This window comes from Theropithecus gelada, chromosome 2, assembly GCF_003255815.1.
Source record: "Theropithecus gelada isolate Dixy chromosome 2, Tgel_1.0, whole genome shotgun sequence".
NCBI classification, from domain to species: Eukaryota; Metazoa; Chordata; class Mammalia; order Primates; family Cercopithecidae; genus Theropithecus; species Theropithecus gelada.
Genome location: NC_037669.1, coordinates 118569360 through 118594529, shown reverse-complemented (window position 1 = coordinate 118594529; position 25170 = coordinate 118569360). Strand labels below are relative to the sequence as shown.

General features: G+C 42.8%; 1 protein-coding gene across 2 annotated transcripts in view; it reads left to right on the top strand.

Annotated features, from left to right (window-relative positions):
- FNDC3B (fibronectin type III domain containing 3B) overlaps positions 1-25170 on the top strand; it is a 364055-nt gene that overhangs the window by 274365 nt on the left and 64520 nt on the right. For both annotated transcript variants that reach the window (XM_025375210.1, XM_025375209.1), the window contains exons 12-15: positions 17863-17987; positions 19455-19629; positions 22279-22365; positions 24140-24278. In XM_025375210.1, coding sequence (XP_025230995.1) covers positions 17863-17987; positions 19455-19629; positions 22279-22365; positions 24140-24278 — 526 coding nt within the window. The remainder of the gene's footprint in view (positions 1-17862; positions 17988-19454; positions 19630-22278; positions 22366-24139; positions 24279-25170) is intronic.

The following is a 25170-nucleotide window of genomic DNA, read 5'->3' as shown; positions in this document are numbered from 1 at the left end:
CCCTCCTTGCTGTTCATGTCCCCAGAGGCCCTTGGAAGGTATCTACGGTGGAGTGTCCTTATTCTCAAAGCCACTGTGTGCCGACTGGTGGACCCAGTGCATTTCTGGCTACACACAGAATCTCAGACAGGAAACACTTGACCTAGAAGGTTTTCATTTCTGAAAAGCAACTGTTGGCTGGGTGTGATGGCTCACACCTGTAATCCCAGCACTTTGGGAGGCCGAGGCGGGCAGATCACGAGATCGAGACCATCCTGGCTAACACGGTGAAACTCCATCCCTACTAAAGATACGAAAAAAAAAAAAAAAGAAAATTAGCCGGGCATGGTGGTGGGCGCCTGTAGTTCCAGCTACTCGGGAGGCTGAGGCAGGAGAATGGCATGAACTCAGGAGGCAGAGCTTACAGTGAGCCGAGATCACGCTGGAGTGAGACTCCATCTCAAAAAAAAAAAAAAAAAAAAAAAAAGCAACTGTACTTTTTGTTCCTGTAGATCTTAATTGTATTTATTCATTTGCCCCCACTTTATTCTTTCTCTGGTTGAGAAATTGGCTAAGGATTTTAAGAATAAGAAATGTGGAATATGGGGAGAAATGCAAGTTAGCCTTTGTGACTTAAATTTGGAGGGATTGAAAGATTTAGAACTTAGACTTAGGCAAAAAATGACTTGGCAAGTGTGGAAAAATATTTTAACCAAATGTAAAATGAAAACTGGATGGAATTCCCATGGTGAAATTTTGATGCGAAAGAGGTCCGTCATCACTTTCTGCAGAAGCATATTTTCCCATCTGGGTTGCATCTGATCAGCTAGAGTTCCAAGTTACCAAGAACAACCATCTATTGTTCTTAGGATCCTTTCGAATAGCTTGTACATGCAGGTTGGTGAAATCTCAGCCTTAACCCATGCATTCTACAGATTAGGTGGATTTCATTTTAAGGTGGTTTAATTAGAAAGTGAAAGCACCTCTCCAGCCCTTAGAGGTTTTTATAGTCAGTCAGGAATGTTGGAAAGGAACTCGGATGACCTGTGAGCATATAGTAATGTCTTCCCATCTCTCCCTCTTTGTAAGGACAGGTGACCGTTTAATGAAAGTCCCTTTTTATATGTGGATTTCTTGCACTCATCTTACGTGTTTTCTCATGTCTCGAGGTTTTATATCGAGATGGAGTTCACCGGTACAGAAAAGGCATTTTTTTTTTCCAGATATCTTCTTAGGGCACTGTGTGTGTATGTGCGTGCATGCACACACTCATGCGTGCCTATGAATCCTGTGTTTTTTGCTGCTTCTCTGCCCAGGACCATGAGTTCCTAAGTAAGGAAGGCTAAAAAAGTTGAATACATAGCTCAGTGAGAAACCTCCAAAGAAAACTTGGGTGCTGCAGGAATTGGTAATGGTGGCTCGGTTGCTGGTCTCTTCCCTTAGAATTTGAAATGAGAGTGTCCTGGCTGATGATGCTGAGAGGAAGGATGCCACAGCCTCCGCTGAAGTGGGACAGGCCACATCTGATGATCGTTTATGTTCAGCATGATCCATTGCAGGCTAGCAGTCAAAAAATGTCAGATGACTGGGTTTTGCCCTCTACCTTTCTCCTACTTGATCTCCTTCCAACTTTTCCTCTCACTTTTCTTAATTCTCTGCCTTCTTTCCACTTTTTCTCTCCCACCTTCAAATTCCTGCTGGTATCACAGCTCTGTTGAGCTTTGCTGAAGATTCCAGGTTAATTGACTCTCATCCACCATGGATCTTTTGCCAACACAGAAATCCTTTTACATTCTGTGGTTTAAGGTCCACTTTCCAGACATCTCCTGCCCCCTCAATTCTAAGGAACTCCCTTGCCTTTGGGTGCAATGAGCTTCCTGGCAGGAGAGGATAATTGAAAGAACACCAAGATTAGGAAATATGGGTTCTGTTCTGAGTTTTATGCTGGGCAGCTTGACCTCTCTGGTCCTTAGTTTTTTCCATCTGTGAAATGCCGAATAGGTTAGTTCACCAGCTTGTATGCATTTACATTATTTATGCTCTCACAAGACAGATTATTTAGGATTGTCTCTTCTGACAAGAGAATATTTGGAATCATTTTCACTGTTGTTTGGCCTGTTCATTAATTATTTCAGCATTTATGGAGCATGTTCCTCAGTAGTCTGCATTGCACATTGTCCTATGAGGGATCTGTGACATAGTAAAGATAACTGTGATAGCTGAAAAAGCAAACGTACGCCTATCCTCTTGTTGTGCTTTTAAACAGACACAAATAAAGCACACGTTGCCATATGCTTCTCAAATTGTTCGGTCCAGTAGCTCCTTTGCTTTGTATTATACCCCTCTCATTTCCCATCCCCTTATAAAGATGAAAAAACGGTGCTATCAGGTTTCCTGGCAGTGAGAATTCAAGCAGTAGTAACAAGTTCATTCCTGCCCATCCTGTCATTTCAGAAGTGAAGTTTCTGACAGAACAGTCTGGCAGTCTGTGTTTCTAAATGTAGAGCTGAGTTGAGGATCAGCAGCACTCTTGAGAGTGGCTCACTTGGGTTGGGTTTTGGGTCCCACATTCCTATGCTATACAGGCCTTAGCTTCAAGAAGGAAAAGCAAATATACAAACAAGACAGCAGCATCTGGTCTGCAGGACGTGTGAACACAAGAGGCTCTGGCCATCCCTCTGAATCCTTCTGCTGGTAGTTTCTACAGCCAGGTGCATCTCTCTGGTACCAGGACTGTTTCTAGACTCCACCTTAATAGAAGGCAGTGAGGCAGGAGAATGGGAAGTGGATGTTTTGCTGGAATCACCCTTTCCCCACCCTTCCCCTCTCTAAGGGCCACAGCTCTCCCCTCCTCTCCTCTTCAAGGATATCTGCTCCAGCCACACACCCAAAAACCTGTCTGCCATCCAGGGGGCTGAAGAAACAAACTAAGATTGCAGAAAGTTTTTGAGGTGCACAGAGACACAAATCACTGCCTGAGAGCGACACCGTGCTGCTCCGAGTCCTGAAGAAGGTTGTGCTCAGGCATAGCACTCGGTCCTGTCTCTGCGCTGGCCCAGTGCTGCTCTGAGTCCTGAAGAAGGTTGTGCCCAGGCATAGCACTCGGTCCTATCTCTGTGCTGGCCCAGTGCTGCTCCGAGTCCTGAAGAAGGTTGTGTTCAGGCATAGCACTCGGTCCTGTCTCTGCGCTGGCACCTGGTCTGAGGATCACGACTTTGAGGTGAGGTGGCCTCATCTCCATACACGCAACCACTAATGTTCAGGTATCCCCTGCAGCCCCATATTTTTATTACCGTCTAACAGCATGGATTAGAGTTCCAGAATACTTCAGTCTTTTGTGTTTGTAATCACCTTTGCAATAAAATGATTAGAGTAAAATTTTGAAAGTGTTGGTAAAACGAGAAGACAAGAGCATCAAGCCCAGCTTTCAAGCCTCTTAAAAAAAGACTTTCCTGGAAAAAGAGCAGCAGCCTTTATTTCTGCTGAGATTAGGAATGCTGTGCTGAGTTGACCTTCTTGGGAAGATCTACCTTCATCAGCAGCTAACTATATGCTGGGCTCTGAAGTACAACGGCACGTGGAGCCCTAATGGGGAGCAGAAAACAGAAATGCATTACAGTACAGGGGAAATCTGATACACCTTCTATCCTCTCTTAAATTCACTGTCATTAATTTTACATCACTGTAGCATAGAATTCACTTGGAAATTACTCATGAATTGTTCTGTACTAGGGTTAACTGCCTGTTATTTCTCCATTAATAACTAACTAGATAACGTCTTAATTTTTAAATCAATACAAGAAGTTACTATGACTATGAAATGGTAATTAGCAACTAAAAATGGAATTTACAGCCAGGCGCAGTGACTCACGCCTGTAATCCTAGCACTTTGGGAGGCCAAGGTGGGTGGATTGCCTGAGCTCAGGAGTTCGAGACCAGCCTCGGCAACACGGTGAAACCCCATCTCTACTAAAATAAAAAAAATTAGCCGGGCATGGTGGTGAGCGCCTGTAGTCCCAGCTACTCAGGAGGTTGAGGCAGGAGACTTGCTAGAACCCGTGAAGCAGAGGATGCAGTGAGCTGAGATTGCACCACTGCACTCCAGCCTGGGCGACAGAGCGAGACTCCTCTGTCTCTGGGGAAAAAAGAAAAAAGGAATTTACAGTTGTCATTGGCTTTTCAGCTGTGGCCTTCAGTTTCGGTTTTCACCTGAAACAGGTCAGTTTTTATTACTTGAGAAGGTGTGGCCATTCCTGGCCAAGTTCCCTTGTGGTGACTCATGAGTTTTAGTGTTTAGAGCCATGGGGTTTAATAACTGACCCCACATTTTTGTAGATTTTTAGCCACTTTCCTTCTTCAGGAGACACCCCATTATGAGCAGAAACACAGAAGGTCATTGTCAAGTTTTTTTTCACTTGAACATTAGATGAGTCACATCACATTGTCATTTCACAGTGTTCCCGTCCCCCGTGTTTATACTTTAATCTACAAGCACTTGTCATTCTGATGGGTAGCAGAAAGCAGATCAGAAGCTCCTAAAAAGGAGCTTGTTTAACAGCAGAACAATGGCTAGATGCTAGAATTTTCAAGGTATAGGTTCTTTTCACAATGGAGAGTCAGTGAGATGGGGAAGGCGGACATCATACTTGAGATACTATACCCACTGGCCACGCCCACGCTAATCCGTTTGACTGCCCGTCTTTATGGCACCCTTCCAAGCTACATTGACTCTGTATTGCTTCTCTTCTTTTTTTTTGAAATGGAGTTTTACTCTTGTTGCCCAGGCTGTGCAACGGCACAGTCCCAGCTCACTGCAACCTCTGTCTCCCAGGTTCGAGTGATTCTCCTGCCTCAACTGCTGAGATTACAGGCGCCTGCCACCACACCCGGCTAATTTTTTATTTTTGTTAGAGATGGGGTTTCACCATGTTGTCCAGGCTGGTCTCGAACTCCTGACCACATGTGATCTACCCAGCTTGGTCTCCCAAATTGCTGGGAGTATAGGTATGAACCACCACACCCAGCCCTGCTTCTCTTCTTGATGACATATCACTATCTGGTGGAGGTGGGAGTTTTTCTCTAGAAGGAGCTGTGGGAGAAGGATTGAGGATATTGAGGGCTCTAGGGTAGGGAAGGGCTTTTAGGAAAAGAAAAAACTAGGAACCTCTGGGTTGCGTCATTCATAAATGTCTGCCCAGTCTGTTTTAAGGTTCCTAAACAGATCGTGATCTGGCCTTATTTTTGAAAACTTGAGTAAAGGGGTGAATTTAATGGGCAAATAAGAACTGTTTATTTTAGAAAAAATTAGTTCCTTCAAGAAAGTATTTATGCAAACTTGGCTTGTTTTAAATTCTGCCTTAAGATATTGTTTTAATTTGAGCCATACAGAACGCTAACTGGTGCTGCTGCAACTATCAGAACAAATACAAGTCTCCTAAGATCTTGCTATGAATATGTGGCATGGATTCATATTGATGATACATATCAATAATATGATGTTTATCTAAAGAAAACTGAATTAATCATCTCAGCTTTGTCTCTCTCTTCATCCATTTTGTGCTGCTGTAACAGAATACCTGAGACTGGTTACTTTATAAAGAACAGAGATTTATTTCTTACAGTTCTGGAGGCTGGGAAGTTCAAGGTCAAGGACTTGTATCTGGCAAGGGCCTTCTTGCTGTGTCCTCCCACAGTAGAAGACAGGAGGGCAAGACAGCACAAGCATGAGAGAGGGAAGGGGACCAAACTTGCCCTTTTATCAGGAACCCACTCCTGTGATAACAAACTCACCCCGTCATAATGGCATTCGTGAGGATAGACCCCTTGCGACCTAAATACCTTTTCAAGGAAAAAAAAAAACCACCTCTCAATGTGCTGCATTGGGGATTAATTTTCTTTCTTTCTTTCTTTCTTTCTTTTTTTTTGAGGCGGAGTCTCGCCGTGCCACCCAGGCTGGAGTGCAGTGGCGCGATCTTGGCTCGTTGCAAACTCTGCCTCCCAGGTTCATGCCATTCCAGCCTCCCGAGTAGCTGGGACTATAGGTGCCCGCCACCACGCCTGGTTAATTTTTTGTGTTTTTAGTAGAGACGGGGTTTCACCGTGTTAGCCAGGATGGTCTCGATCTCTTGACCTCATGATCCACCCGCCTTGGCCTCCCAAAAGTGCTGGGATTACAGGTGTGAGCCATGGCGCCCGGCCGGGGATTAATTTTCTAACACATGAACATGGGGGACACATTCAAACCATAACAGTTTCTAGTTCCTCATGGTACCCCAAGCAGGTAATTTAACACCTTAGCCTCGGCCTTTCCACTGGAAAAACAGGGTCAGTTATCTCACGGGTGTGTTAAGATTGAATGAGATAAGTTGGGCAATAGCCGAGTCAGTGTAACGATTGTTCCATATTGTTGGTGTAAGTTTACCTAAGCAGATGCTAAGATCTGAGGTAGGGAAAGTCAACAGTTAGAACGATCATGTATAAGAAATATGACATTCTTCTGTCAGGAACTTAAACAAGAGCCCTGAGGTTTATGTCACTTGTTTGAACTAAATAAAAAGTGATGTTAGTGCTATCATGGATGTTAATTTGCTATTAGCCTAACTTCTGGACATGACATGCAGGGCACAGAATAACCAGAAAAGCGCTTTGTGGGAATGTGACTACTGGAGTTCCCAAAAACCTTTCTCACTTGTGACCCAGCTAGCCCAAAAGGAAGTTCACATCTGGATATACAGAATAACCAGAAAAAGAGCTTTGTGGGAATGTGACTACTGGAGTTCCCAAAAAACCTTCCTTACTCATGACTCAGCCCAAAAGGAAGTTCACATCTGGTTTCCCTGGTGACTAATGAGCCAACACAGCTGTAAAACACAGTGGACTAAGAATGAAACAAATGCCACAGAAATCAGGGGAAGCATAATTAAAAGTTGAGAGAGGAGAAAAGGCCAGCAGCAGGTAGAGCCCATGCCCCTGGGGAGCCATTAGCAGGTCAAGTCAGGCCAGGCCAGGCAGGCCCAGCAGTCCTGTCACAGAAACCTCCTGAAGCAGGTGACCAGCCCCAGATTGCAGCTTCTTGGACATCTGTATCATTCAGGAGGAGCCTTGTTTAGGGATTGAGTTGGCCCCGTAGAAGATACTCAGTAAGAGATTAATTAATCAGACTCCTGCTTAGCTCACGTGTTGAATAGTTCATATGGATGATCGCTCATAATCCTTCTGAGTAAACTTGCACCTTTTCTGGTTCAATAACAACTGTTCTGAGAATGAAGGAAATGGAGCAGCCACAAGCACAGTAATTTACTGGGTCCCGCAGCATGGATGAAGAGAGCTCCCTGAGAATTTGCTTGACTCCAGCTCTCTAAGGTGCCACGCTGCCTTTGGGTGCATGGTGTGTTGGTTGGTTCCGTAACAAAAAGCAGGAAGGTCAGCTTTCACTCCCCTGCCCAGGCCCACATGCACTTTGGTCATTCTTGGCAACTGTGGGGATTGGAAAGTGGTGTTCTAGGTTCATTTTGGCTCTGTCCATCAAAGACCATCTTTCACATGAGTGCCCACTGCCATGTCTTACGGTTGTTTCAGAAAGCCAAGAGAATTGCTGCCCTACTATAGCTGCTATTGAAGGAAACTAAGCCAGGAAGGATTGAATAACTCAGAGGCATCTTTAGGTGCCACTTCGTGGTCAAAAGGAGCCCCCTCTTTTAGGGACCTCAGTCTCAGACATCCACACACCTGCAGCAGATTCTCTGCCTTCTCTCTTTTACCCTTTCTCGCATGTGTACATGATGAGGTTGTGTGTTTGGGAAGCAAACGATGTGGAGCTTCTTGCTGAGGCTAAATTATAAATCTCATCTTGTTTCCTGACGCCTGGTTTGTCAACTCACCTTTGTTGTGGCTCCTCATGGCCAGCTGGAAGAAGACTGCCTTGGGCCTTCGCTAGGTGAATGGACCAACCCCATCCATCCCTCGGTTCATTTGTAAATCGCACTGACAGCCTGTTCTGAAATTAAGCCCTCGGCTCCCTTCTTCCCCCTTCCCTGTGACAGTCTTAACACATCAATCCTCTCAAAGCATTTGACAACAGATGAACCTCAATATTTGGAGAAATATATAGGAAAATTTTCTCTGTGTGTTTGTTTAAACCAGAAGACTTAGTGATCATCCTTGGCTATTTCAGGCAGCCAAGCCTCCCCTCTTACAGAAAAACTAGTATGCTGAGGGATAAAATGCCTCTCTGTTTATTTTGTAACATGGAACCACAAATCATCCCACCCACTTTTCTTACCTTTGAAACATCCTCTGTGCCAGAGTGTGCAATAAAATGAAAGAGGCATCCCTGGGGGAAGAGTGGGGTTTGGCACGAGAAACTTCTGAGTCCACCCAAATGTGGAGTGTCCCTCCCTCCCTGTTAGGAGCCTCTTATATATGGTTATGCTGAACACATACGTGCTCTTTTATTTCTGAAGCCAACATTTATCTTTGATGTTGCCTAGGATCAGCCGGTGCTGGAACAACTTCTAAATATAGACACTCTAGCAGACTAAATCTTAGAGCCTGGCCGTAGTTCAGTTGGCCAGTGCAACTTTATTTTTCATGTATTGTTGCCATTTCTGACAGGTTGAACCATACTATTAACAGAGAATGGCCAGCCCAGAATCCTTCAGCCCATGTCTGGATTCAGAAGCCATGGGCCACAAGCACATGACAACTGATAACCAAATTCATGGAACTTACTTAGCAGACAGTTACCAAACCTGGTAAGAGCAGCTCAGGAAGGCAGCAGGCATGGCTGTGGAAGAATCTGAAAGAGACCGGGCGCAGTAGTTCACGCCTGTAATCCCAACACTTTGGGAGGCTGAGGCGGGAGTTTGAGACCAGCCCGACCAACATGGTGAAACCCTGTCTCTACTAAAAATACAAAAATTAATCAGGCATGGTGGCGCATACCTGTAATTCCAGCTGCTTGGGAGGCTGAGGCAGGAGAATCACTTGAACCTGGGAGGTGGAGGTTGCAGTGAGCTGAGATCGTGCCTCTGCACTCCAGCCTGGGGGACAGAGTGAGACTCTGACTCAAAAAAATAAATAAATAAATAAATCTGGAAGAGAAGGAGTACAGTAGCAAGATACCACATGCCAAGAAAACATCAGGAGGAGTAAGTCACAAGACCAAAGGGAGAAAGTTCACCGTGAATTCCATCATCCTTGTGTTGGCCATTCTTAATCTTGTGCCAGGAATGAAGTAGTTATGAAGAGGAACAGGAAGAATCGTTTCCAATCTATTAATTTAAAAGCAGTTGAAAATATCAGCCAACTTCATCTGTTAGTGCCAGTAGTGTTGGAAATACCCACTTCTAGTGTTGTTTGTGCCAGGGTAATTAGAAATGTTAGCCAGAGCAGCCACAGCCCCCACAGTCTCCAAAATTACACTGACAGGAAAACACTGTAGCCTGAATTAATTGGGATGTGTGTGAGTTACATGTATAGAATAGGCCATGGCTTGTGTTCCTTAATGGGAAACCAGCCCATTTCAAGGATTCGTCTTCCCGAGTACTGAGAAAAACTTTATAAGGATACTAAGTTAGTAAAGAAGAAAAATTAACTTGAAAAAGTTCTTTTGTTGTTGCTTTCAGTCTTTCAACTACACACTTTTACAAATTAACACAACAAATATATTTTTAAACATACTTTAAAAATTAGTTGCATTTTACGAACTTAATCAAATACCTTTTATATACTTAGCTGCCAGTTTTCAAGTAGGTAGACCATCTGTAAATTTGTTTCTTCACTGGAACTCTTATATGTTTGTAAACAGATACCCAGAGAGAGAGGTGGAAAGCTGGTTACATGAGGAAGTACTTTGAAATGTTATTTTATTTGTTGAGTCCTGTGGTTTTAGGCTATGTCATACCTAAACTGTCCCCAAAAGACCATTGCATGTCTGAATTTAAAAATCTCAGCCGGGCACGTTGGCTCACACCAGTAATCCCAGCACTTTGGGAGGCGGAGGCGAGTGGATCACGAGGTCAGGAGATCGAGACCATCCTGGCTAACACAGTGAAACCCCGTCTCTACTAAAACTACAAAAAATTAGCCGGGTGTGGTGGTGGGCACCTGTAGTCCCAGCTACTCGGGAGACTGAGGCAGGAGAATGGTGTGAACCTGGGAGGCGGAGCTTACAGTGAGCAGAGATCGCACCACTGCATTCCAGCCTGGGCAACAGAGCGAGACTCCATCTCAAGAAAAGAAAAATCTCCCAAGAGTTCTCTACATTTGGGATAGCATTATTAAAAGTCTTATTTCAATCTAAAATGTGATTCTGTAAGATGAAGTAACTGCGTAGCCGTTGATTGGCAATTTTGTTTGATCTTTATCATCTAGGAGTCTGATTCTATTTTTAGCTTATACAAAAATAACTTTTAAAATTATTCAGAGAGGTCCTTACTTTGGTGGATGGCTTTGAAAGTAAAAGCATGTACTAAGTGCATGTAGAAAATAGGACCCATTATGTGTTACACATTTATTTTGTTTTGTTTTGTTTTTGTTTCGTTTTGAGGCAGGATCTTGCTCTGTTGCCCAGACTGGAATGCAGTGGCACAGTCTCTGCCTCCCAGGTGCAAGCAATTCTCTTGTCTCAACCTCCCGAGTAACTGGGATTACAGGCATGTGCAACCACACCCAGCTAATTTTTATATTTTTATTTTATTTATTTTTATTTATTTATTTATTTATTTATTTATAGAGACGGGATTTCACTGTGTTGGCCAGGCTGGTCTCAAACTCCTGACCTCAGGTGATCTGCCCACCTCGGCCTCCCAAAGTGCCAGGATTACAGGCGTGAGCCACCGTGCCCAGCCAGACATTTGTTTTGTATGCTAGCATGCACATTACATTCCCCCACCTCCTGGCTGTTTACAGTGTAGGAGGAATTTATAAAAGTTTGCAGAAATTCAGAGGGGTAAAACTTCATGCTATAAACATATATAGACATCAAAATAGATGAGTGTAATATTGCATAACAAATTACCCCAAAAGTTAGAGGCTTCAAACAATCACTTTCTTATGCTTGTGGATTCTGGGTTAGGGATTTGGACAGGGCTCTGGGGAGTGGCATCTCATGCTCTGTCATATCTGGAGTTTCAACAGGGGGTGCTCATTGGCTGGGAACTGGAATCTTCTGGCAGTGTCTTCACTCACAAGTCTAGCATCAGTGCTCACTTTGGACTGGACCTATCTGGGGCTCTTCACATGGCCTGGGGCTCCCACACAGTGTGGCAGCATCAGGGTAGTCAGAATCCAAAATCGGGTGTCCCAGCAAAAGTCAGAAGCTGTTAACACCTTTCCAGACCCAGCCTTGGCTTCATTTCCACTCCAGCCTTTTGGTTACAAGAGAGTCACAAGACCACCCACATTCAAGGGAAAGGGACGTAGACTTTGTTTCTCAATGGATGGGGAATCGGAGAATTTTTAGACAGGTTTAAAGTAACCACTTGTGATATAAGGCTTCTTGTCTCCTTTTGGTCCTGAGAAACCATTAACAAATATTTTTTTTCTTTATCTTTGCATAGCACATACAGTGTTTTAGGTACCATACCCTAAGACTGTTAGATATAAGGTCATATACTTTTAAAGTACAACATAACTCTTTTTTCCTATCCCTGATTCTTTTCTGAGTCTTCTGGAGATGGGTAGAGGAGGGAAAAATGTGCACCCAGAAATGCAGTGACAGTCTGGGCCTCATACCTCATAACCAGTGCTACTCAGCCAGCCGGTGAGACGTGCCTCAGTGGCTCTCAAATACCAATCTTCTCAGTTAGCAAATGGAAGAGATCATTCTGTCCGCCGCCTTAGTGATAAGGGCAGGGAACCCAAACAGACTGTTTATCTCCAGTTAATGTCTCTGCCTCAGTTGTACTTGAAAAGCAGGATCGTGTGTTCTGTTCCCTCAGGTGACTCACGATAGTGCAGCAAAGTGTTTTAGTTTTAGTTTTTTTTTTTTCAGGGAATATAAATGTATTTAAAATCTTTAACAGTTTTCATCTTTTAACTACAAATTTGAAAGAAATGGAAAAATATTAAAGTAGGTAGTAAGGAGGTAAAAGAAAAAATAAAGATGTTCCTTAAAATATTTAAACTACTTTCTATTTAAAATTTATCCCCAAATTTCATTTTAGAGAATGGCAGAGCTGGACATGGTAACTCACACCTATGATCCCAGCACTTTGGGGAAGCCTAGGTTGGGTGGAAGGACAGCTTGAGGCCAGGGGTTCGAGATCAGCCTGGGCAACATAGACCCCATCTGTACCAAAAAGAAAAAAATGGAAAATTTATCCAGGTGTGGTGGTGTATGCCGGTAATCCTAGCTACTCAGGAGGCTGAGAGAGGAGAATCCCTTGAACCCAGCAGTTTGAGGCTACAGTGAGCTATGGTCTGTTTGCACCACTGCGCTCTAGCCTGAACAACAGAGTAAGATACCTTGTCTCTCAAAAAAAAAAAAAAAAAAAAGAATATTTGGGAACAATATTTCTCCCCTTGTGGGGGAAAAAGAAAAAGTCTTTGTGTCTGAGATTATGATCGTATCTTGGAAATGTTTTCAGGGGTTGATCATTCTCTGCTGTGTAGCCACATAGTGCTTTTTATATACTCTCCAAGCTCCCTTCTCTTGCCCCTGTTTTTCTGTGACTGGGGCCTTTCATAGTCTGGCAAAAAGTTGGAGGTTATTCCCATTCTTCAGAATTTAGCAGGACCCTGTAGGAACAAGAACAACATCTAGACTCCCATTATTATTAGGACTTGAAACCAAAAATGCGTGACCCTTCTAAAAAGTGAGTGAGGATGAGGATGAATCAAAGCGGAGGCAGATGCTGATAGAGTATGTAGTATTCTAAGCATTATTAGGCTGGGTCTTCCCCCAAAAGGTGATGACTTCCTTTAGTATGTCAATCTCAGAATGAAAGAGGCACTTGCCCAGGTTCAGATAAGTAAGGTGTCCAGTTTAGGGCAGGTGAACTCTGTGGTAAGAGTATGGTATCAGGGCACAGGGCTGCACAAGGCACACTGGACGGAACAGAGTAAGACGATCCAGTGGTGTCTAGAATGTGAATAATACACAATGTATTTTTGTTCGATGATTAGAAAGGAGAAAGAGGCAAAGCTGCGATCCCAGGCTTGGGAAAGGCTGATCTGATGCATGCTGTGAATATGAGTCGACTTACTGGCGAGCCAAGTCTTTCCTGGAGAGCATTTTTGACCAGAAGTGGTAGACAAACACCCTGGTCCCTGGTTGGAAAACATTACCCCGGGTTGATGAATTGGTGCTCTTAGGCTAGGTCTGGGTGTGGAATGAAGATAGATAAGCAACAACTGTGAATTAGGTTGAGTGTGAAGAGGAACACTCAGCTTGGGAAAGGAAACAACCCACGTTTGCAATGCGTCCTCCTGCGCCAGATTGAGCACCTCGAGGTTTACCTGCACACAGTTGGTTTGTACTCCAAGATTTCTTCACATTCTAGTAAAGATTAACCTTGCCCTTGAATGAACTTGGGCTGAGCTGCAGAAACAAGCATTTGGGCATGCCCAGGATTGCAAAATGGAAACAAGCCAGTGAACCCTGAAAATCTGCCCTTTTTTGGCTCACAGACACTGACAGTAGAAAGTTAGGCTGGAACTGGCTGGGGTTATATTGGTTCGTGTCCAGTGAGGTCAGTAGCCTAGTGGCTAGGTCTGTTCCAGAATGACCAATGGTGTTCGCTCTGACCAGTTTCTCTAATTCAGGCGAAGTATCTTTTCTATCCCCCACCAAGAACAAGAACCCCAGTCTCACCTTGGAGGTTCTGATTCTGACCGCTTACATGCTGCGAACCTGACCCACCAACGCGCAGAGAAGTGGAGTGCAGCTAGGAATCTCTTCCCTCAGCCCTCTCCTGCAGACCAGCTGACTTGCAGGCCCTGGCAGCCCCACTGAAAGCTCTTACTCTCCTCTGTGTGACATACCACAAGTGGCCTAGGTCATGGCTGTCCCTGCTGCCTGTGTTTGACCAGCTCATTGATGACAACAGATCTGAAAAGTGTCAGGATGTTACCCATTTCTATTACAGCCATGTTTAGTAGGGAACTTTGAACAAGGCTGAATTTAAAGTATTAAAAACTAAGTTTCCAAAGTCAAGTCAGTGTATCTCAGTAATCCTGTGTAGTCTAAATTAGATTTTTTAAAGGAGGGAAGGTGCCATAGGTTATAATCTCTGAAAATCTCTGGGAGCTAAACAGCCTATAAAATATGAAAGTTGTCATTTACTATCTCTAAAACTCCACTGGCAGTGATGGTTTGGATGTATTTAACTTCTGATAAACAATGATAAACATTCACTTTATCACTCCTGTCAGTTCATGTGAATCTTTCAGTCCTCTAAAGCATTAGCTCTTTTCTTTTTTAACTCCATTTCTGTCAACAAGAACAGGAAAATATTTTGTTTATAAATGCTATTTGCAACCTGGGACCCGTCTTGTTTTATGAACAGATTCTCCAAATCTTCTATCCCTTTGAACACGGACTTACTCTACTCTCATGCTTACGCTCCAGAGCCATCCGAGAGCCTGATGCAGTAGACAGACCAGCATGCTGGCATCGGATCACTGGAGCCAGTGGCCTTCTCCAGTTCACTTGTTAACTTCTCAGCTGCAGATCACTTTTGTACTGCAGTGACTTGTGAACATTAATTTTTTTCTTTCCAGATAATGCATTTTACTGTATTTTATTTTATTTTAGAGACAGAATCTTGCTGTTGCCCAGACTGGAGTGCAGTGGCGTGATCTCGACTCATTGCAACCTCTGCCTCCTGGGTTCAAGTGATTCTCCTGCCTCAGCCTCCCAAGTAGCTGGAATTACAGGTGTCTACCACCACGCCCGGCTAATGTCTTTAGTAGAGACGGGGTTTTTAGTAGAGATGGGGTTTCACCATGTTGGCCAGGCTGGTTTCAAACTCCTGACCTCAAGTGATCCACCCACCTCGGCCTCCCAAATTGCAGGATTACAGGCGTGAGCCACCGCACCTGGCTGAGATATGCCTCTTATATTAAACTTCATGTTATACATGAATATGTTCTTTTATTCAAAACTTCTCTCATGTCTGAAATATTTTAACCTGCTTTCCCTTGTTTTTGTTTTATTCTCAATGACTTCTAAAAATTCATCAATAAGCCTTAATTCTTTAACTGTCAAATATTTCTATTCTTACCTCTACAGACTCTACAGACGATGCTTCCAAAACTTAATTCCAAGGTTTTAACAACTCTGGATCTTTCTAGGTGTCCCTAAGTTTATGCACATAGTAGTACATCCTGGAAGTTGTTATGATAGAAAATTTGGCATGCTTTGTCTCTATGGGTTGGAGTTTATTTAGCGGTTGTTCCTGATTCTAACAATTGTTCCTGACTCCAAGATTTCTTTTTTGTTTGTTTGTTTTTGAGATGGAGTCTTGCCGTGTCGCCCAGGCTATAGTGCACTGGCGCCATCTCAGCTCACTGCAACCTCTGCCTCCTGGGTTCCAACGATTCTCCTGCCTCAGCCTCCCAAGTAGCTGGGATTACGGGCGCACATCACCATGCCTGGCTAATTTTTGTGTTTTTAGTAGAGATGGGGTTTCACCATGTTGGCCAGGCTGGTCTCGAACTCCTGACCTCGTGATATGCCCACCTCAGCCTCCCAAAGTGCTGGGATTACAGGCGTGAGCCACTGCACCTGGCCAGATTTCTTCAGCTTATTACTCCTACTTCACATTTACTTATATTACTCCCTCACATTTTTACTTTTTTCACAAGTAGAATTTTTTAAAATGTTAGCAATATAGGAAAATGTCCTGAAGGTCACACAGTGCCCCTTCTCCTAATTCTTTAGTGAGCCTGAGTGCTCTGGCTCTCTTAAAATTCATTTCTGCCCTTTGAAGTCCCCCAACTCTTTTTCTCATTTGAGCCACAGTCTGGTTTCTACTGTATTAAAGCAAATTAACCTAGTAAGAAACAGACTGACTTGTTTTACTGGCTACAGTTCTAAGCACAAGTAAAGGGGAAAGGAGACCAAATAAAGAAATAGGAAAAATGAGGCATTGAAGGGGAGCCAACACGGGGTTTGGAAGAGACGAGAGCTTCCGCCATGGCAGGATGTGCCTTTCTTTCACTGTTTACTCTGAGTTCAGAAATAGAGGAGGAAAGAAGGTAGATCATGCCACAGCCTGAAATGGATACGACACATACCAGGGCTCCCATAGAGTGTAATCGGATGCTGAGTGTAATTATGCAAGTGTGTGCATATGAATAAATCATCTTCCTCAACCTCAACACTCAAGGTTGAAGTAAGCATAAGGGCGTGACATGCCAGCCACATAGTGAGTTCACTCAAGAAGCACCTGAGAAATGTCAGGTTTTACTCACTGCACTCCCCCAACTCGGCCGCCAAGCTGCATCTGAATGCACCTTGAACCCTTGATAAAATGAACTTTCAATCTTAAAGACTGTTAGATCTTCCACTCTTTTCCATGGGGAAAGGTGCTACCTGGCTCGAGGAGGTGGGTGGGACAGGGGTTCATTTGAGGAGGATGAATGTGGTGTGTTTGTTTTTATTGTGTTCACCGTAGTGACTTTCAAGCTAGTGGTGTGTTCATTTTATTTTTAATTAAAACATCACCTGGAATGTGTTTTAGTGGTATTTGAAGGCCTGCTGAACAAATGTAACAAAATTACATAAATTTGTTTATGTAAAACATGTGGTTGCTTTGTTTTTTGTAAAATAAATAGAGAACTTCCAACAGATTGTTCAAGGCCCTGGGCCTATCCAGTTAGAATGTTAAGATCCATTCAATGTTAGCATATGGTTTTCTTTTGCATGAACATGGATAAGATAGTAAGATAATGGGGGTTATGTGTAGGAAGTGTTCTAACAAACTGCTGATAAGAGTGTTACATGCCTCTGAGTATGGCATAGGGCAGTTAGGCTTTTTTCTTACTTGTTGGGCCTGTTATGAGACCCTACTAAAGTGTTTTATTTGTACTTCAAGGAATTTGAAGTATCATGTAAGGCTAGGAAGGCATTCAAAATACATTTTTAGCCTGACAAGAAACTTAGAGTGACTGTAATATACATAGATTAATTCAACCAGTGTTCCAAGTACTTACCATTCACTTCCACTCTGCAAGCATTGATTGAGCTCTCAGTTTGTCCAAAGCACTGTTACGAGCAAAGTAGACATGGACAAAATGATTCAAAGGTTCGTGACCAGTATCAGTGATCAGTGAAGAAACAACTCACCATCACTAGAATGTACTCGTGAAGGTATTGGAGGCCACTGCATGGCAGGAGAGATACAGCTGGAGAGGGCCTTGTATGGCACACTCAGCTGCAGAGATGGGTCTTTAGGCGCTCAGAAGTTACTGGGAAAGGCTGTGTATTTTCAGAGCCTGTGACCCCTCTGTGGATGCAGTCAGATTCTTGGTTGATCAGGCTGGGCATTTTCGGCCAATCCAAGTAAGGAAGAGGATCTTGGAAATTGTGATCGTTAACTGGAGCATCGTCTTATGCCTGAAAGGACCTTTTTTAATCTTGTTAACCAAAAAAAATCACTTTAGATATACCACAGGTGTAGTAAATTACCTGTCTCAATTACAGAATTTTCTGTAGTGCCTTTATGTTAAAGATGAGATTTCATCCTAGAGTGCTTTATGTGCTACATGGGCACTTCCCTATAAGGTTCTATTGTTTTTGTTCATTCAAACTAGGAAATTAAACATTTATTCAAGATGTTCAAGATGCTCTTTCATTTATTTAGGATTATCTGTTTTTTGTTTTTTGTTTTTTTTTTTTTTTTGAAGTATATGCATTGTTTCGTTGTTTATTTTTAGGGAAAAAGAAACAGTGGTTTCAGACAGTGCTTCTTCGGGAGCCAGAAGCACTGCAAGTTGACAAAGCTTTGTCCGGCAATGGGGTACACATTCAGGCTGGCCGCTCGAAACGACATTGGCACCAGGTATGATATTTCTTTGTCCTCTTGCCCTTCAGCCTTTGGATGGTGATCTTGAGCCTTCTTTTGCATCACTGGAAGGCATGAGGAAGCCTGCTGCCTCCACACTAAATCAACTGGAGGTTTTCCAAGATGGAATCCTAATCAGAGGAGAGAAGGCCTCCTTCAAGCTGGTGAATGCCACTATGGCCTCTGCAGTCTTGCAAGCTGTATGGCGAAGGCCCCACTAGGGGTCTCTAAGAACCAAGGTGAAGGTAGCAGTACAGATTTTGAAAGGAATTCCTCTTGGAGCTTTATTTTTTTAGATAACATGCCTTTTTCTTTTATCACTTTAGCGAGCTCTTGATTCAATTGCCCTTTTTCAATTACATGAGTGTCTCCTGGTACAAAGAAAGAGATGCTGGGCTGGCCATTGTTGTCAAGCCCAGGGCAGATATAGAATTGGAGAAAACCTGGACTTTCTTGGAGGCCCCTGCAGGCCTGTAGCCTGTATGAGAAAGGCAAGAATGGGTGTACTATAAGGTATCAATTGATTAAAGAGGCTTTGAAAAGGCTACATTTCAATTGCACTTGCGGGGTAACTCTTGATTAAGGGAAAAATCTTTTTCTTTCATTCACTGCTTGTTGAAATCTTTTTAAAGGCTTTGCACATCAGTGGTCCCCAACCTTCTTTCCAGCGTAAAGAACCTCTTTTTAACATCACAAAGTTTTACAGACCTGCCTCCTCCACCATGGTAGCCATTATAGTTTTAGAGTTCCCTGGTTGCAAAAGTCATACCGATGAAAAGCCTATATGGTTCAAGAATTTTTAAATGAATTGGAAGCATCCACCAACTTTCAAAAAACAGCACTGTATATATTGGTAAAACATTATTTCATCAACAAATATTTGTTGCTCATATTGATTTGAAGGCTTCTTGACCTATACCTTGATAGACATTGCACTGTGCTATGCCTTCTGTCCAGTGCTTTTGAGGGGGAAAATGAATTCTTAAGTACCATTGTCCTTCAGTTTCCACAGGGGATTGGTTTCAGGACTTTCCCCACCTCCCTGCCATGGATACCAAAATCTATGGATGCCCCAGTCCCTGATATAAAATGGCTTAGTCTTTGCATATAACCTCCACACATCCTTCCCTCCTTAAATCTTCTTTAACTTGCTTGTAATATCCAATATAATGCCCACACATCACTTCATTCATGTGAACTCAAGATGCGGAACCCAAGGATACAGAAGGCCAGCTGTATATTGTCTTGTGACTTGATGTGTGTGTCTAGTAGAAGATCATGGGGTGGGGGGATGGGGAAGCTGAAGGTGGTTATAGGGAATATCACACACAGCATCCTTGCCTGGCTTTGCTTACTCTACCTGCTAGGCTGAGTTGGGTAGTATGCAGGCTGAGCCTTCCTCTTTTAAAGTGCCAAGCCTGTTCACATGCTTCTAACTGCGTGCCTCACTTTCTTTCTCTACAGTGGTTACAGCCAAGAAGTGGTATGCTACACATTAGGAAATATCCCTCAGATGCCTTCTGCACCAAGGCTGGTTCGAGCTGGTATCACATGGGTCACGTTGCAGTGGAGTAAGCCAGAAGGCTGTTCACCTGAGGAAGTGATCACCTATACCTTGGAAATTCAGGAGGATGAAAATGTGAGTTTTACAGATTTTATACCTCTCTGTATTTTGTACAAGTCAGTATTGTTATAACTACAGGGCACCATGAAATGAGATTAACTGCATAAGTTCAAAACCAAACTCTTTTTTTTTTTGAGACGGAGTCTCGCTCTGTCGCCTAGGCTGGAGTACAGTGGCCCAATCTTGGCTCACTGCAATCTCCACCTCCCAGGTTCACACCATTCTCCTGCCTCAGCCTCCAGAGTAGCTGGGACTACAGGCGTCCACCACCATGCCCAGCTAATTTTTTGTATTTTTAGTAGAGACAGGGTTTCGCTGTGTTAGCCAGGATGGTCTCGATCTCCTGACCCCATAATCTGCCCTCCTCGGCCTCCCAAAGTGCTGGGATTACAGGCATGAGCCACCACGCCCAGCCCAAAACCAAACACTTAATTTCTACCTCTGTCACCACCACTACCAACAGCAGCCTGTTCTTTCCCATCTCTGTAAATGACATTTCCATTCTTGTAGCTGGGGAAACAAAAACTCTTGGAGTCATCCTTGACCCATATATAATCAGACAGAAGATCCTTTTGAATCTTCCTTAGAAATTAACCATTTTTTTTTATCATCTCCACAGCTACTACCCTTTTATGAGGCGCTCATCTCACCCCTGGATTGTTGCAGTAACAAGATATTGTTATTGGATTATAGCCTCTTAATATTCCTAACTTCATCTTTACTAGGCTACAGCCTGTTCTCCATGCAAAGCCTGGGTGGAGAACATGATCTTGTAAAATACAAATAGATCATGTCAGCGCCCTGCTCAGAATCCTTCCTGTCTCAGTGCCTTCCCCTCTTTTTCACAGTAAAATCCCTAGAGCTCTTACAGTGCCCACCGGGTCCTGTGTGATTGGGTTCTCCATTACTTTCCTCGTTCCTTCCACTGTAGTCTTATCAGCCTTTAGTCTGTTCTTTTTTTTGAGATGAAGTCTTGCTGTGTCACCCAGGCTGGAGTGCAGTGGCGCAATCTTGGCTCACTGCAAGCTCCACCTCCCAGGTTCACGCCATTCTCCTCAGCTTCCCGAGTGGCTAGGACTACAGGCATCTGCCACCATGCCTGGCTAATTTTTTTTTTTTTTTTGTATTTTTAGTAGAGACGGGATTTCACTGTGTTAGCCAGGATGGTCTTGATCTCCTGGCCTCGTGATCTCCTTAGCCTCCCAAAGTGTTGGGATTACACCACGCCCAGCCAGCCTCTAGTCTGTTCTTTAAACACACCAGGTGTGCTCTGGCCTAAAGGCCTTTGCAGTTCTGCCTTCTGGCCAGAATGTCCTTCCGGATGTCTTTGACTCCCTTCCCTCATTTTCTTCAGGTCTATTCTCATATGTCATTTCTTTGGACAGTCCTTCCCTGATCACCCTGTAGAACAGCACCACCCAATAGAACTTTCTGCAATGATGGAAATATTTTATAATTTGTGCCATCCAGTATGGTGGCACTTACACACATGCAACTCTCGAGCACCTGACATAAGGCTTGTTGGCCTATAGTATGGAGGGTTTGTTTGCTTGTTTGTTTTGAGATGGAGTTTCGCTCTTGTTGCCCAGGCTGGAGTGCAGTGGTGCAATCTCGGCTCTCCACAACCTCTGCCTCCCAGGTTCAAGTGATTCTCCTGCCTCAGCCTCCTGAGTAGCTGGGATTGCAGGCACGCGCCACCACGCCTGGCTAATTTTGTATTTTTAGTAGAGACAGGATTTCTCCATGTTGGTCGGACTGGTCTCGTACTCCCAACCTCAGATGATCTGCCGACCTTGGCCTCCCAAAGCGCTGGGATTACAGTTGTGAGCCACCACGCCCAGTCAGTACTGAGTTTTTAATTGTAATAAACTTAAATTCAAAGAGCCACATATGGCTGCCATATTTACCTCCAGCAGCTGTAGAAAGCCCTCACTAGTTCCACCATTGTATTCTCCTACCTAGCTTTAGTTTTTGTCATAGCATTTAACACTACATGACATATGTAGTAGTTTTTCTGTATTGTCTTCTCCCACTGGAATGTGAACTTCTTGTGGCAAGGCCTTTTCTGTTCTTGAGCAGTGCTGAATCCTTAGAGCCTAGAGGACAACCAGACACAGAGAAGGTGCTAAGTAGTATTTTGATGAGTGAATGATAGAATGATAGAGACAGAACTATTGAATGAGTTCCCTGAATTCAACTTTTAGTGGGATGTTTGCCCTCCTAAAGGATTATGCCCTTTCCCATCTAAGCTGTCCTTTCTCCCTTGGCCAGAAGAGGGCACTGTGTGGTCAGGAAGCTCAGCCACACGTTACTGCATAGCACATTGTAGCTTGATAGTGAGGACCTCAGTACAAAGGACTTTTTTCATGACAACATTAAAAATGTTAAATGTATTTTCAAAAAGTACTTAACTCATTTGTCACAATAAATTTGACCAGACCCAGGAAAAATTACAGCGTGATGGAGATAAATTTTTATTTAAAACTCAAGTGCTATCCACAATACTCTGGGCTTCTGATTTTTCTCTTTTGCAAAAGTAGCTACCAGACCTCTGGCCAGTTGCTGCTGATGGTAGGGAAAGGCAGTATAAAAATCCTATATTCAAAGGTATTTAATGCCCAGAATTTTTGATACTGATGTTTCTTCCTGGCTTTGCCTTTTCAGGATAACCTTTTCCACCCAAAATACACTGGAGAGGATTTAACCTGTACTGTGAAAAATCTCAAAAGAAGCACACAGTATAAATTCAGGGTGAGTCAGTCATTTTGCTGCCTGAACTGCTTAAAAATGAAACTGTTTTCTATTTCACCATTTACCATGTCAGATTGTCTCTACAGGTTAAAAACTGAAGTTGACAGCACTTTACATTTTGAAAGTAACATTTATAAAGTGCACACCATGCTTTATTTATTTATTTATTCATTTATTCATTTATTTATTTGAGATGGAGTCTCTCTCTGTCACTCAGGCTAGAGTGCAGTGGCACGATCTCAGCTCCCTGCAACCTCTGCCTCCCGGGTTTAAGCAATTCTCCTGCCTCAGCCTCCGAGTACCTGGGACTATAGGCATGCGCCACTAGGCCCGGCTAATTTTTTTTTTTTTTTTGTATTTTTAGTTGAGACAGGGGTTTCACCATGTTGGCCAGGCTGGTCTCAATCTCCTGACCTCATGATCTGCCCGCCTCGACTTCCCAAAGTGCTGGGATTACAGGCATGAGCCACTGCGCCTGGCCCATGCTTTAATTTTAAAACCAGTTTGTGAGCATAAAAATTGTCATCATGTGCTGTAATAAATTGCGTTTGCAGCATGGCCAGGTGCCCTTGCCTGGGAAGAGGCATACCAGATGCTGGAGTGTACCTGTCACTCACCTGCACTCCATACCTTTTTCTTTTCAATCAGACTTCTCTTTGCTCTTCAGCCCATTTATTTTTCCTCACTTGTTTTTAATTTTCTCTTCCATGACCCACCCCCTCCCGACCTGGGCTGTCTTTGGTCATTAACAGCCACCATTAACGTTACTATAGGACTAGGTGTAGTAGCCAAAAAAGTGAATACGACTTTATAATCACTAAGAGATCAAAACAATGTTCTGCAGCACCATATTTTCTAGTATGACAAGTGTGTATTTTGGAAGATAGGATTGTCTTCTGATTCCACACATTCTTCTCTAAGTGGTGGACCAAATGCTGTTATTTGGCACGTAGCAATCACTCAATAAATAGTTGCCAAATTATCAAGTACAGTATGTGACTATTTGAAGGAAATGATAATTTTTAACATTTTTTAAAACCCTTATTATTGATGCTGGCTATGAGAACATAGCTATACTGCTAACATTTCTCCACAAGGTGGCATTGCCCTACTCTTTAAAAAGTGGGTCTATTTTTATGTCCCCACTCACCCCACATTTTCCTTTCACGAAACAATACAAATCAGGTGATGACATACTTGTTTTATTATGTCTTTTTGAAAGGGTAAAAATATCTTTAAAACCCACCTTATGGTTTTATTTTATTTTTATTTTTTTATTTTTTGAGACAGGGTTTCGCTGTTGTTGCCTAGGCTGGAGTGCAATGGCATGATCTTGGCTCACCGCAACCTCTGCCTCCCAGGTTCAAGGGATTCTCCTGCCTCAGCCTCCTGAGTAGCTGGGATTACAGGCATGCACCACCATGCCCAGCTAATTTTGTATTTTTAGTAGAGACGAGGTTTCTCCATGTTGGTCAGGCTGGTCTCGAATTCCTGACCTCAGGTGATCCACCCACTTCGGCCTCCCAAAGTGCTGGGATTACAGGCATGAGCCACCATGCCCAGCTGGTTTTATTTTTAATTGTTAATAACCAACTATACAGTAAATGATTTATAATATAAATACTGTTAAATCGATACTTGAGTTTAAAAGAGAAAAAAATGTGTGTCTGTCTGAGTTTATGGGTGCCTTCATCTCACCATGTTAAAAAGTGACCATTAATTTAGTGATCCCTGATAACTAAAGCATGTTAACGTTTCCTTGGTTGTGTTCTAGCTGACTGCTTCTAATACGGAAGGAAAAAGCTGTCCAAGCGAAGTTCTTGTTTGTACGACGAGTCCTGACAGGCCTGGACCTCCTACCAGACCACTTGTCAAAGGCCCAGTTACATCTCATGGCTTTAGTGTCAAATGGGGTATGTTTTACTGCTGCTGCTGCTGCTGCTGCTGCTGTATTTTTTTTTCTTTGGATATATTTTTTTAAAATGATTAATTTTAGTAGTGACAAGCCAAAAAAATTATGGATAATATTATTTGCAGAAGTTTTCTACATTCGGAATATATGTGTGAGAAACATCCTGAGAAGTCTACAAATTGGAATGGACAGTTTCGTTAAAATGTAATCATAAAGGACAATTAAATTTTAGTGGAAATTAAAATGGATGATTTTTAAGAGTATCTCATTTACTCTATGATTTTCCTGTATTACATACCTTTTCTCCTGTATTTTTGAGGCATTGATTTGAATGTAGTAATCTCTGCATGCATCGTTCATTCTTCAATAGTTCATCCTTAAAAAATTAGCAATACTTAAGAGAAAAATTTGGTTTATAAAGTTAATATTGAAAATAAATTTCAAAATTTAGGTTTATTAAGTAAACTTCGGCATACAGAATGTTTAAGTTGCAATGAATTAGGGATAGTTTTGTTTTCATTGGTGTTTGTTTGGGAAATTTTAGTATTAAAGTTCATAAGGAGTTTGAGGTTGTCTGGTAAAAGGATACTGTGCCTCACCTCTGCTGTGTGGATTATTTCAATAAAATGAATACAGTTAGAAGGTTGATAATTAATATGTAAAAGTGTTATGCATATCATTTTTACTAATGTCATAAAAATATTAACTAATAGGCAAAAAAAAGTTGAAATCTTCAATAAAATTTTACCTTGCAGCCAAGTAATATAAGGAGAATTTAAAACATTATTACACCAACCACTGAGACATATTAACTGTTTCAAGTTACCTAATAATTGTGAGATAGAATTATTAGGATTTCTGTTTCCCCGAAAGATGGATAGAATTCAGAGAAA